The sequence below is a fragment of the Pelophylax lessonae genome (genome assembly GCF_965119305.1).
Source record: "Pelophylax lessonae genome assembly, chromosome: 12".
Lineage (NCBI taxonomy): Eukaryota > Metazoa > Chordata > Amphibia > Anura > Ranidae > Pelophylax > Pelophylax lessonae.
The window spans coordinates 46,296,389-46,311,006 of NC_138779.1; the positions used below are offsets into that span (position 1 = coordinate 46,296,389).

The 14,618-nt window shown below is 42.9% G+C and overlaps 1 protein-coding gene across 1 annotated transcript in view; it reads left to right on the forward strand.

Moving 5' to 3' along the window:
- Positions 1-14,618, forward strand: part of ST14 (ST14 transmembrane serine protease matriptase) — an 87,983-nt gene that overhangs the window by 41,449 nt on the left and 31,916 nt on the right. The window contains exons 2-9 of the mRNA XM_082273865.1: positions 2,628-2,787; positions 2,873-3,000; positions 5,006-5,076; positions 6,040-6,191; positions 7,688-7,723; positions 8,182-8,422; positions 10,873-11,012; positions 12,143-12,240. Coding sequence (XP_082129991.1) covers positions 2,628-2,787; positions 2,873-3,000; positions 5,006-5,076; positions 6,040-6,191; positions 7,688-7,723; positions 8,182-8,422; positions 10,873-11,012; positions 12,143-12,240 — 1,026 coding nt within the window. The remainder of the gene's footprint in view (positions 1-2,627; positions 2,788-2,872; positions 3,001-5,005; positions 5,077-6,039; positions 6,192-7,687; positions 7,724-8,181; positions 8,423-10,872; positions 11,013-12,142; positions 12,241-14,618) is intronic.

Consider the following 14,618-nt stretch of genomic DNA (forward strand, 5'->3'; position numbering starts at 1 on the left):
CCCTCCTGTCCTGCTTCCTATCTCTCCTGTCTTGCTGTGGTCCGGGGGGGGGGGGGGTGTGCGGTGTGCGACGGCCTGGTGTGGTCTGGGGGGGGGGGGGGGTTGTACGGTGTGCGGCGGCCTGGTGTAGTCTGGGGGGGGGTATGGTGCGGTCCGGGGGGGTGTACGGTGTGCAGCGGCCTGGTGTGGTCTGGGGGGGTATAATGCAGTCTGTCTGCCACCCCCTCCCCCCCCCCCGGCCCATGGAGCACCAGCCGGCTTCTTTTGTATAGAGAGCTGTACACATGGAACCTGGTGAATCAGCCGATCTTTGGCCTGTGTGTACTGTGCTAAAGCTTCATTAGTGCAGGGAATGATGGAAAAGTACTATGTAAAAGCATTATGTAAATTGTTCTATATAAACACCTACAATACAATCTTAAAAACACACAAAAAAAAAAAAAAAATACCCACACCACACACTAGCAGGACACAATCAGCGCCCAGGTATGTTCCTGATAAGCAAAACAAAGAAAACATAGAGGGGTTATAGCACATATTGCTGACTCAGTAGAATATCTCTTCCTTTTTATAAAGCTACAACATAAACAATGTAATCAAGAAACTGCACATTGTAAACAGATACAAAGTGATTACTAAACAGAAGAAATATATAGTAACAACGAGGGGAAGGTGGACATGCTACTGAGTGTCAGTTCACACTATAGCGATGTCAGACATTGCATGTGATTCACACTGCACTGCGATGCAAATCACATGCAATGTCTGTTCAAAGCGAATTCGGCCATACAGATTGTATGGCTGAATTTGCATTGCATTCGGACCAAAGTCGTGCAGGACCCTTTTTTTGATCCACACCAGAATCGGATCGCATGTGTGTTCACATCTATGCTATCCGATTCCTGTCTGAATTGACAGTTCGCACTGCGATATGCCAACTAATCTGGGGGTGTCATTAAAGAGGTTGTAAACCTTTTTTTTTTTTTTTTTGACCCTGCAAGAGAAACACATAATGAGCTAGTATGCATCGCATACTAGCTCATTATGAAATACTTACCTTAGAACGAGCCCCCGCCGTGCCGCCCGCTTAGCTGGATGACGGGCGACATGTCCAGTCGCCCGTCTTCCGGGATCGCGGCATCCGGCCATCCGATTGCCCGGAGCCGTGGTGACGTCACTCCCGCGCACGTGCGCGGGAGCCAACAGTCACGTCACGGGGCTCTGAAGAAACGGCACCAGCGGCCGTTCCTTCAGAGCGCATGCGCCAGTGACGTCACTGGATGCATCTAAGGTAAATATCTCCTAAACGGTACATGTTTAGGAGATATTTGCAGTACCTATAGGTAAGCCTATAATAAGGCTTACCTATAGGTACAAGTGTCAGAGGAGGGTTTACTTCCTCTTTAACTTTGTATTGACACACCCAGCGATTCGCATATAACAGTGTGAATGAGCTGCCTGCGAGTCAGGTGCGATGCGGGAACCCGCAGTGGATTCGCAGGGTTCCCGCTTCGCATCAGTGTGAATCGGCACTAAATGTACTACAAAAATAGCTGTGCTGACACCACTTTTTGTTTCTTTCCCCACCCGCAATGTATTTCTGTACATTCTGTATCCTTTTCTCTTCCTCCTTCGCCCACCATGCATTGGAAAGTTTCCTTTGATTCTCTGACATTCCTGTGTGATGATCTTCCCCTGAAACCACCTTGTGTTTCGTCTCTCTATTTTTATTTTTATCCCTTGGAGCAATGGAAGGATTCATCAGGAAGAAACTCATTTGGAAGAAACTGAAAACTTCCACCTTTTTATCCTGAGTCATTTCTGTGATCTTGTCCTGAGCTGACTCATAATCTCAGGTTATTATTCAAGCTCTGATTTGTGATGAGAAAGCTGAAATTAGGCCTGTGTGTCCAAGTTTGTATCTGTCAGAGTGTGTGTGTGTATAGTATTTTTACACTAGAAAATAAAAAAAATTAAATAAATATGCAAGTAACAAATCACAATAACAAAAAATAAATAAAAATAAAGAAATAAATAAATATGCTGGTTACGGCATTCGCTGAAGTATCCTTGCATTTTACATGCCTGTTTTTTTTTTTTTCCTTTTTGTTTTGTAAGTATGTTTCTTTTTTACTGCACAATAAAACTTCAACCTATAGTACTTCACTATTTGCTCCTTTTTCTCTGTTCTGAGCTTGGAAATGGAGCTGTTCTGTGCAAAATGGAAAGTAAGGGCTGGTAGTGTGAACAGACCATGAACACCAGAGATAGGCTTGCCTCCCCTGCACTTTGGCATGCTGTATTTAGGCTGATTGCGTGTCAGAGTGTGGGTGAATTTCTAGTATTCCAGCATGTGGAGATATTTTTTGATTTTATTAGAGGTAGGTATTAGATGCTTTCAGGGATTTTCAGTTCTCCTTCTTCAGGGCTTAAGTGTAGTTGCATGTTCCTGGGGACATGCAACTTTTGTAGTGGTGATCACCAGTTCTGTAAGATTGGGGTGCAGTGTGGATAAAGTAGGAGCAGCAAGCGATTTGCTGTCTGCTATTTGTATTGTTATTACTGTCCGTATTACTCATGTAATGTTATGTGCTCATTTTTAATTTGTGCCATTTTCATCCTTATAGAGTCTCAATGGCTTCGAGGAAATGGTGGAATTCCTTCCCGCCGCCAACTCCAAGAAGGTGGAGAAGATGGCATCAAAGACGAAGCTGCTGATTGCGGGGTTGGTGGTTGGCGCCTTCCTCCTCTCTCTCACTGTTGGGCTTCTGGTCTGGCACTTCGCATGTAAGTCTTGGTATCTCTCCTGTTTAATAGCTGGTAACATTTTGATGCTCTGTGCTCAGCTCTCAGTATATGTTCTGTCTTGCAGATCGGAATGCCCCAGTACAGAAGGTCTATTCTGGCTACTTGAGGGTGACGAATTATCCGTTCCTTGAGGCCTATGAAAATCCATCCTCACCAGAGTTCGCTGATCTATCCTCCAAAGTAGTTGAAATGGTATTGAACTTTCTTCTGGCAATTTAGTTGTTTTAATTCAGCTTAGTTGAGGTTATTAACAAATCCATCTTTATAAAACCTGACTAACCAGAAGCATTCCTTCTTGAATCAATGTCTCAATCTTTGATATTCCTTTGATATTCCTTTAGTTCTGGTGTCTTCAAACTTTCAAAACAAAGGGCCAGTTTATTGTCCTTCAGACTATAAGAGAAAGCTCTACTACGAATGTGGAAGTTCACGAACTGTAATCCGGTGCGCTAGCAAGGGCGTTCAGGTCCCATAGGTAAAATTCTTGAATCAGGAAGCGGTCAACTCAGATGCTCTTAAATACCAGTACTTTATTTGTTACATGGGTACACAGGTACAGGCTATATGTTGGATGCGTTTTGGCTATGAAGTCTTCATCAAAACACAATACAATAGGAGGGCCAGACTGTGGCACTTTAAGTGTCATGTTCACATGCAATAGACAATGGGCATGGTAGTGAACAGTAGCGCCTAGCTGGCCTTACACTAGTAGCGTTTGGGATGAATGGTCTGACGAATATCCATCCTGCTCCTTCTAAATTTTCTCATCACTACTTTCACAAAAATGAACCTCTGTTTGTTTGACTTTACCTCTCTTTAGAAATGAAAATGAATGTTCTGAAACCCAATTGTTTCATATAAAAATTCTAAAGTGTATGGCTAGCTTTAGATTGTATAATTTGTTTTCAATTGTACTGCTAATGACAATTTAACCCTTTCACTGCCAGGACCTATAGCACTGCTGAGCGTAGCGTTTTCGCGCGATTTTACCTGCGATTTACAGGCGTTTTTACAGGCGTTTTTTGTGCAGGCGTTTTTAGATTGAATAGAAACCAATGGAAAACGCCTGTAATCTGCCCAAAAAGAAGCTCATGTACTTTTTTGAGCGTTGGGCGTTTTGCTTACAGCGTCAAAACACTCAGATGTGAACAGGGGCCATTGAAATGAATAGGATTTTTCTTGTTGGGCGTTTTGAGAGCTGATCCTAGAGCAGAAAAACTCCCCAAAAACGCCCCAAAACGCCTAGATGTGAACGGAGCCTAAATGATTTTAGTGTATTTTTAGCGAAAATATTGATTTCGTAAACATTTGGGCAGAAACCATGGGGCCTTAACAATCAGTAGCATCTTCCTTTTATGCTACTGGTCCTATGCTTTCAGAAAATATATGCTTTGGGGGGTCTTTAACAAACTCTGAAAGCTGTAAGGGAAAAATAAAAAAGCAATGGAAAAATTGCAAAAATGGCCTGGCCAGCTAAGTTTAAAAGTGGAGCACAGGGCCTGGCAGCGAAAGGGTATAATTCAGTTATTATAGAATAATCATTTAACATGTCATTAGTTGTACAACTATGAGTGGAAATGCACAGACAAATCCTGTTCCCCTACATTGCATACACTTCAGACTCTGGATCAGCCCCAATGCATGCACGTCAGGCCCCAAATTGGCTCCAATGTCTGCACTTCAGGCCTCAGATGCCAGTGCAAAGTCATCACGTGAGATATACCTGCGCATTGGCAGTAGTGGTGTTAATGGCTCTAGTTTGTACACTTCAGACCTCAAACCAATTTGAATGCATGCACTCCGGACCTCCGATGAGTGCCAGTGCAGGCACTCCAGACCTCCGATGAGTGCCAGTGCAGGCACTCCAGACCTCCGATGAGTGCAAAATGCATGTGCTTCAGATCACCCCCAAACTCTGTCTTTGGAAAGCAGTGCATTACTGTAGGCATACAGGTGGGCTGCTTTTGCACAGCACGCTATAGTCCACCAGCCAGTGGCAGACTTTTAGTGATGTCCAGGAGTTGGGTAGTCCAGGCTTTGTAATTACCTGCCTAATAATCTGTCTTGTACAGCCAATGGCAGCAGATGCTAGGGCAAAGTCATCACATGAGATATATCTGCACATTGGCTCTAGTGGTGTTCATTGCTCTAGTTTGTGTTTTTCTGATCAGATCGTATTCTTATGTTCCCTCTACAGTTGCAGAAAACGTACCAAGGCAATCAAGCGATTGGTCCCCACTTTGTCCAATGCAAGGTGACTGCGTTCAGGTAATGGGAATTCTTGTTTGTCTTTTGTAGTTCATTGTATGTACTTTTTTTTTTTTTTTTCTATAAATTTGGTGTAAATGTTCAGCTATTGGAGGGAGACCCTGTTGTAGATGATCTTTAGAAATCCGTCACACGGTACAGTAATGGGGGAAATGTTTGAATTTGCAACAGATTCATACACGTGTTGGTAAAGGTGTCTATGAATCTGTGGCACCTCTGACAGAACTGTCACAAGCAGCCCTCCTGCATAGTGTTGGAGTTTACAGGCAGTGAAACTATTTGGAGAAGTCGGGAAAATTAATGGAGACATCAATTATTAGAACCAGAGGAGCTTAAAGACAAATGTTGTTACAGAATGGTCTCGATGATGCGACTCAGTTTACACCCAACATTGGAGAGGTCTTACTTCCACTTTCCTTATCACTGATATGACCAAATTTCTTTATGAATTTGTTACAGTAATCGCGCCATAGAGTAAATAAAAGCAACCTGAATTAGTCATATACGTTGGTACTAAGAATGAAAATGTATGAAAACTCTGCAACATTTGGTGGAATGCTCTTGATTATACCATACACACAGTGCCAGAAATGTGTTGCAAATGCCTAAGTGAATCGCTATGAGTGAATTTTAGTTGTGATCTCAGACAGTAAAATAGAGTTTAGAGGTTCTTGAAGTGTACACAGAGCCTGATATCAGACATCACTACAAATCAGAACACCCTTCTCCCAGCACCACTCTCTAATGTATAGTGCTGCAGATCTCTTGGTGGCTCGGTTTCCACTTCTAAGGATGTTTTCTCTCCAAGGTTCCATGCACCCATGGAGGGCGCTCATGGTGCAGTGTTTCTTGGTCTATAGAGGATGAACCACTCTCAATTTATTTTATAGACCTCCGTATTGTAATCTGCTTAGTTGTGATACCATTCAAAATAATACCTTGTGCTTCCCCTTGTTCATTCAGTGAGGGCAGTGTCATCAGCTACTACTGGTCTGAATTTTCTGTGCCAGCGTATCTGGAGGCCGATCTGGATGCGGCCATGTCGGAGTTGAAAGTGCAAACTGTCACTCTTCGTCAGAGAATCGCCCTGTATGTGGATTCCTTTGTAGCTTATCGTAAGTAATGTCATTGTTCAGTAGACATCTGCTGCCAGCATCCAAAGAGGTGCTTCATAGAGTCCACCATACCAGTCACTACATACCTGCAGCGGCGGAGCTTACACTGTAATGTCCCATCATATTCACACACTAATATTGTGATACATTTATATTAGGGGTCGGCCGATTATCGGAGCAGCTGATTATTAGGGCCGGTATTTACAATTTTTCAAATAATTGGTATCTGTCAAAAATGTACAAATATTACCGATATTGGTCAGACCTCCCCTGTACCAGCACTTGCTGCAGTTTCTGCCAATCTGCTCCTCTGTGTACCATTTAAACAGGCCCGGATTGGCCATAGGGCACACCGAGCATTTGCCCCGGGGGCTGGGGCCGCACGCAGGGCTGAGACAAATTGGGGCTGACTCATGTGGGTCACAGTCTGTGGATGTGAGTCACAGATCACCTGTGCCATAGACTTGCAGAGTCGCAGCGGTGTGCCGAGTGCACTCCTGCACCCAACACTAGCCAGAACAGGGGTCATGGGCAGCGGATGGATAGATTAGGCAGCCCTGTATTGCCAGTTCTTCCCCTAAGCCTTTGCTGCTCTCCCCTTCACTGGACAGTGGCCAGAATCACAGCACTGGATGGGGGCGGCAGTAGCTGAAGTTAACCTTTCAAATTAAACAGTAGCTGACTGGTTGTCGGGAAATCCTAGCAACCACTCACCAGCCTGGTAATATGAATATTCCACGGTACTGTACAGAGAGCTCTGAACCATTCATTTAAGTCTCTGCACCAAAGCAGCTTACGTTCCAATTCACCACCACAGTTACACTATTATTATACATTTATATAGTGCGGACATATTCTGCAGTGGTGTACAGAGAACAGTTTAAATGCTAATGCCCCCCCCCCCCCAGAATCGCACCCTAATAATATTTTTCATTTGTTGTATATAGCTCTGACATATTCTGCAGTGCTGTACAGAGAACACGGGGCAAGTCACTAGTCTCTGCACCAGAGGAGTTTATGCTCTAATGTCCCATCACAGTCACACAAATTCTGACACTAAAGGGCCAGAATGGGTGAAGCTGACTAACCCACTAGGGACTGTAGGAAATTAAATACCCGGATAAACACTCAAAACATAGGAGATATTAAGTTAGTACTGTTACCGCATTTCTGGGAATGTTGATCTGTCTCATCAGTATAGTCTCTTATGTGTAGTATGGTTCTATAATTCCCCGATATTACAGTATACCTATACAGCACTGCTCTGACTTCCCATATAGACCCTCTTCCTGCGCTCTCCAAATTCTCAACTGTAAGCCTGCACCCCCTCCTGGCTAATAATTGTATTACAATAATTCTTCATCCTTAACTTTACCCCTATAAATGATGTTGTATAATGTTTACCCCTATAAATGATGTTGGATAATCTCTGAAAATCACAATAAGTGTGAAAACACAGCATAATATTTTAACCATTTCTCTGCTTGCTTTTTCAGCTACTGATCCTCTGCTGGCCAGAAATTTCCGAGACAGTAAGTGAAATATTTATTTTGCTTTACCGGGGACAAAACAATTGGGTTTGTAGGAAAAAAACTTGCATTGCAAGGAGTTAATATCATGGGCAAAAATCTGAGTTTTACATTTTGTTCTGCAGTGACTTCTTATTAACCTTGATATGATACAATGTAACTCCCGGGGTGGGGGGGGGGATGAAATCCAGCCTGTTCACTTTAAAATAATACAGTATGGCTTTCTGTACAACGTCAATAAAAAAAAAACGACCTGCCAGGCCTCCTGTATATTTCATATTCACTCCTGCTATAATAAACTTTAGCATATAATGTACTGGAGCATGCAGCCAGATTTGTTTATAGGTTACATTTGTGTATTTAGTCCATTGCAACCTCTTGTGAATTTACCCATTTTTATGTTTTCCCAGAAACCTGCCACTTTTTCTTCTTCTTTTTTAACTTTCTTATGTTTCCTTCAGACAAATGTATGTTTTTCCTGCACGCCACGGCTGGATCCGCAACAAAATTCTCTACTCCTGGATTCCCACATGCTTCATATCCACCCAATTCCCGCTGCCAGTGGGAGCTGCGGGCCGATGCGGGTCACATGATCCTTCTTCATTTCAAAACCTTCAAGATGGAGACCTGCAAAACAAACAAAGGAGATTATGTGAACATTTATGATTCCCTGACTGCTGTGGAGCCGAAAATCATGACAAAGTGAGTGCAAGAAGATCTCCCAACGCTTCTTGAATCAGCTTTACTTTATTTTTTCTTTAGTGTATTGCCTTTACTGTGAAAGGAACACTTCACTTTGATGGTATGAGAAGTATGAGAAGTAATGTGCCATGTGCAATTTTCTTTTTTTTTTTACTTTTGACTAAACTTTTTGATTAACAACAAACAAAAATTCTCAGCTCAACTTGCTAGCCAGCCTGCAACAAACCAAATTATCCTGTCTTAAAATTCAAGTTAAAAACAGGGGTTTAGTTTGCACACATTTGCAAATACATGCGTACGCTGCAGTGGCCGCGATAAGGCATCCCAGTATTTATCTGCAGTCCTAACTATAAACTTTGAGAGCCTCCATAGTAGGAGCACAAATATAGTAATGGCTAGATTTAAGCAGGTATACCTGAAAGGACCCCACCCCTCCTTTAAAGGCTCAGGGGCGCATTGGACACCTAGCAAATAGCACAATGGCAGCGAAGGTGTCCAGTGCATCCCCACCCCAAATAACCAACGGTACAACTGTTTGATGCAGGCAAGCTGGTAAGTTGAGTTGGGAATTTTTCTTCATTCGTCACTCTTCCATGTGCTCTTTGCTGTTAAAGTGAGTTATAGATTGTAGGAGTTGTTTGTACTGTTAGTTTTTTGGTGAGGGGGCACACTGGACATCTTTGCTGCCATTGTGCTATTTGCTGGGTGTTCGAAGCGCCACACTGAGGGTTAGAGTCCAAGTTTGAGGTTTTATTCCTTCTTCAATCATTTTTATTTTCCATTTTAACCACTTGCCGACCGCCGCACGACTATCTACGGCGGCGGTCAGCCCCTCACAGGCAAAGTGACGTAGGTCTACGTCGCTCGCCTGTGAGGGTTTAGGGAGCGAGCGCGCGCCGCCGGAGGCGCGCTCCCGCTCCCGCGTGGTCACGGACCCCCCCACGCGTGTGACCGGCGGACCCGATCGCCGCCGGCCACTCTGCGATCGGCGGGGGAGAGGGAGAAAGTCAGGCAGCTTGTGTAAACAAGCTGCCTGTCATTCTCCTCTCTGTATGAGAGATGATCACATGGATCTACTATGTAGATCCATTGATCACTCTGCATACAGTTGAAGCCACAGCCAATCACAGTTAGAATCACGCCCCTAGGGACACACACAGCCCCTCCCTCTCAAATAAAGTTAACCCCTTCACTACCAGTGTATTTTTACAGTAACCGTGCATATATATAGCACTGATTACTGTAGAAATGTCACTGGTAACCCCAAAAGTGTCAAAAATGTCAGTCAAGGGTCCGATCTGTCCGCCGCAATGTCGCAGTACCGCAAAAAAAATCGCAGATCGCCGCCATTACGCGTTAAAAAAAAAAAACAACAAAAATGACAAAAATCTTTCCCTTTGTTAGTAAACGCAATAACTTTTGCGCAAACCAATCAAAATACGCTTTTTGCGATTTTTTTTTTTTACCAAACATAGGTAGCATAAAACAAATTGGCCGAAAATATTAAAAAATTTTGATTTTTACATTTTTTTGGGGGGGAATTTCATATAAAAAAAAGGGAAAAATATTGCTATTTTTGCAAAATTTACGCTCTTTTTTTGTTTATAGCGCATGATCAAAAAATCGCACAGGTGATCAAATACCGCCAAAAGAAAGCTCTGTTTGTGGGAAAAAAAGGACGCCAAATTCGTTTAGGTACAGCGTCGCACGACCGCGCAATTGTCCGTTAAAGTCACGCAGTGCCGAATCGCAAAATACCCTTTGGTGGTTTAGCAGCCAAATCCTCCGGGGCTTAAGTGGTTAAGCAAAACCATAATAAAAAGCAGGGAAACAACCCTGTGACAGATGTTTCAAAATTTAGGAATGAATGTTCTTCACAAACTGCACATTCACGTAAAATAAGAGGTATTTCTGTTGGATTGTGTAGCAAAATATGTATAACGATAAATTAAATTGTCCATACAAAGAAAAAGAAGGGTATACCAAGAAAAATGCAGATTGCACGGTTTTAATGCATATAGCAGGTGCTACAGCCAACATGTTTTGGGGACCACACATCAGGACTGATTCCATGCTCTTGTCATCTCCAATGCTTGCATGGAGCTCTTGGCAGCTCAAGCCCAATAAACAAAGGGCCTTTTCACATTCTACGTGTGTCAGTACCCGTGTAGATGAGGGTTAAAAAAAAAAAAAGCCTTTTATATTTGTAAATTATAACTTTGCCATATTTTGTACCAGAAATGTAATTTTAGTGTCGTCATAAAAAGAACAAATTCTAGAATAAAATGTAGACTTTTAATCCACGGTAAAACTAGGTATTCATACAGATCAAATGTTTTTTTTTTTTTTTGTTTCTCGTGTGTTACATAGATTACATACAAAATAATTTTTTTTTTCAAGTCAATATTGTGAAAGTTTTCCGTCTCCTTACTGAAGCTCTTTTGTTGCAGGCTATGTGGCAGTTATCCGCCCTCCTACAACCTCACCTTCGTCTCCTCGCAGAATGTCATGTTGGTAACACTAGTGTCAGACGACAAAGAAAAACATCCTGGATTCATGGCAGAATTTTATCAGATCCAGAAAACTACACGTAAGATTGCTCTTCATAGGTGCCACATGTTACGAACTAATACATTTCACCCAGCAAGTTCTTTATGTCCTACAACCTCTACAATTAAACCCTTAGTGCGGGAAACATGTCAAAGTGGGGGGCTCTGGGTGGACCATTTGTGTGTGTTGTTCAGGACAATAAAGCTTTACCGTCGCTGATCTCATTGAAGTGCAGCTAGATTCCTTGTTTGGCCCTCATTCATCATACCGGGACAGAACTTAAAGAATCATTCCACTTTTGCATCCAAAAATGGAAATATTTCCTCTTCCGCTCTTCTAATCCCTGTTCCACTTTATTTCTATTTAGCAAATTCATTACTACCCATGTCTGCCAACTGCCATTCTTCTCACTTCATACACAGCCCTGGGGACTGTTTGTGAGATTGCCAGCAATGGTGAGAGGTGATTGGTCAGCAAATCACATGACCAAGCTGACCATTGAGAATCTGTCCTGGAAAGAAAGAAGTGATTTTCATTGGTCATCACGGTCGCGTGACCGTGCTGACCAATCACCGCTCATCACTGCTGGCATTTTTCTGATACACAGCTTCCAGGGCGGTGTACAGAGTAAGAAATATATGGATTGGTAAATCCACAGGCATGGGTGGTGGTGAACTAGCTAAACAGCAATTAATTGCAGCGAGAGCTGAAGCAGTGGGGAGGATGTTGAGAAGTAACACTTTGACTTTTGGATTCAAACGAGGTATTTACTCTTTAGGCAGGCTAAGGTGGCCTCTCAAACAATATTGCATGAGATATCACATAAAATTAGAGCTCATTTAGCATGCCATATTTTTCTGTACCAACTGCAGTCCAATAATAAGAATTCTAATGTCATGTCTACAATTCGAAATGAAACTCTGTGCATGTTCCTGGGAGAGGGACATTGAGATAACTACAGGAGCAAAGGGACAAGAATTCCTCTTGCAAGCTGATTGCTTTGAATAAAAGAAGAAAGTTACTGTTTTTTTAAATTTTCTGAAGATACTGACTGGCTAAATGTTGAAATGGAAAGGAGAGTTCTACTAAAATACAAATTAAAGTTTGCAGGAGATGTACGTAATCTGAATTGTCTGCAAGCCTTTTATGCTTCTTCTGATTTCCTTGCAGTCTGTGGAGGAACGATTCGGGATTCCAGTGGAGTGTTAAATACGCCGTTCTACCCTGCGCACTACCCCCCCAACAGAGAGTGTGTGTGGGACATTCAGGTGAGCCGCCATCTCTGTACATTGATGCCTAAAGCAAAGTATTCACACCACCAACACACATACAGAGAGAGTATAACAATGCAGTACTGTGTAAGGAGAAATGGGTCTCTGCAGTCAGTGAACATTTTGTATTTTTATCAAGACTGTTCTTGAAAGTCATTTTTCACACGTTGTTGCTGTTCCCTATTTTGATCACACTTTCACGCACAGATCTGTAATTGATCCCTCTGGACACCAGTATATCTGGGAATGTAATTCGCATCCCACTTTAGTAAGAGTGATCAGGACAGAGGGAAAAGGGCTCGGACTTCGTTGAAGGCCTTGACTTCATACTTTTTGTGAGTTGCTGACCTGGAACAAGCAAACAACCAGTGAAATATTAAGACGTCCGATAGTCAATGAAGGGAAGAGAAGAATGGTGACCACAGAACCCACATCTTCAGACTTCATTCAGATTCTTTATTTCTGTCTGTCATATTCTTTATACCAGCCATTCAGATAAGACCAACTAGATTTGGAACAAGTTGTGTTTTTTTATATATAAACAGGTAAAGCTCAATCACTGCACAACACTACAGGCAAGAGGCAGATCCTGCCTGTGTAATCGCCAGATATGACCACATTAGTATATATCTAGTATACACTATACGCAGAGACCAGAGCTATAAAACATTAATGCTTACTGGGAAGATCTACTGGAACACTGTAATTAGATCAGTGTTTTTCAACCTTTTTTTTTTAACCATGGCACCCTTTAAAATCTGGCAGAATCTTGAGGCACACCAACCAAAAATGCAGCCTGGACCGGAAGTGACATCATGATGTCGCTCTGGTTTTTCAAGGCCATAGAGGTGATCAAAGAGGATCTAGTCTTTCATCGCCTCTTGGACCAGCCAGGCCGCACCGTTGGATTGTTTCTTGGGCAAACCGGTGGGAGGGGGGTGGGGACATCCCCTCCCACTGCTTCTGAAAGCGTTCCAGTGGCTCATGTGCTGCTTGGAACACTTTAATGAGAAAGCTAGTCATGAGAAAGCCCTGGTAAACTGGTTCAAAGTCGTAACGTATAGGTATGTATTGCGGTCTTGAAGTGGGAAAAAAAAACCTACTTGTTACAATTAGGGCACTTTCACACTGACTCACTGCAGTTTGGCCGCAGCACAGGTGTGGTGCGGTTTTCATGTGGGTTACCTGCAGTTTCTCAAACTTCTATTATGTCCTACATTTTTGGTGCATTTAATGAAAGCACACCAAAAATGAGTCTATGGGAAATTGCAGGTGACGCATGTGAAAACCGCGGGTACCCTGCGCTACACCTGCACTGCGGCCAAACTGAAGCAGAGCAATGTGCAAGCAGAATCCAAAATAAAAGAAGTGCAGTAACCATTATAGAAGTTTAGATACCATTACTAATGATCATAATAATAACCCACATCTTATGTATATTTATATTACATTTAAGAAAAAAAAAGCAATCACCGAGCGTGCAATTAAACCTATTACAAATGCATGCAGGTAAATTAGAGGTACAAATGCTTTACCTTGAGGAGCTCATGTGCAGTCAGTGAAGTGTCTCCTCCCTGTTATTCCTCCTCTCTTCACGCTCTGCTTCACCTCCCCTCGGGGGGGAAAAGCATGCCAGCCAGCATCTCCCACGGCTTACACATCCCAGAAAGCCGTGTGTGCGCCTGCCCCGCCCCTAGCAACTGATGATGTGATCAGGAGGCCCTCACAGCTTCCCGAGTGCCTGTGGCAGCGGGAAGAGCGCTTTAGACAGCGGACCACCACCACTGTAACAACAAGGCTTAACCGAGTGGCCAACAGCAGTATGTTCATAAGATAGCTGCCATAGCTGCCTAAGTTGGGGTCATTTTGCCGCTGCACACCTGGGGACTCTTCACGGCACACTAGGGTGCTGCGGCACACCAGTTGAGAAACACTGTATTCGATTATGAAAAGTGCAGCTATTAGTGAATAACTGAAGGGCATGGCAAGAAAGGGCAGGGAAGAAGAGATTAAAACTCTGAAAATGTCTGCTATTGAATAAGGAATGTTTTATACTTGGTGACATCTTTCCTAAAAGAGTTTTCCACACCTTTTCATCTTAGAAGACCGCAAGTAGAAAAATTATCCTCATAGGTTTTATATAAAGGAAAACAGTCAATACTCCTCATGGAAAAACAAGCAGCCAAAATATCTAACAAATTATAATTGGACCTTTAGCAGAGGATTCACGTGATAGCCAGAGATGTGTCTTTTACTCATTAGTGTCTATGGCTCTGCTCTCCTGTCTCTGGGTGCACATCTGCTTACCTCGGCTGTAAGGGATAATGCACTGTGAGAGAAGTTTATAGTGACATTGCAATCTGTGGAAAGAGGTG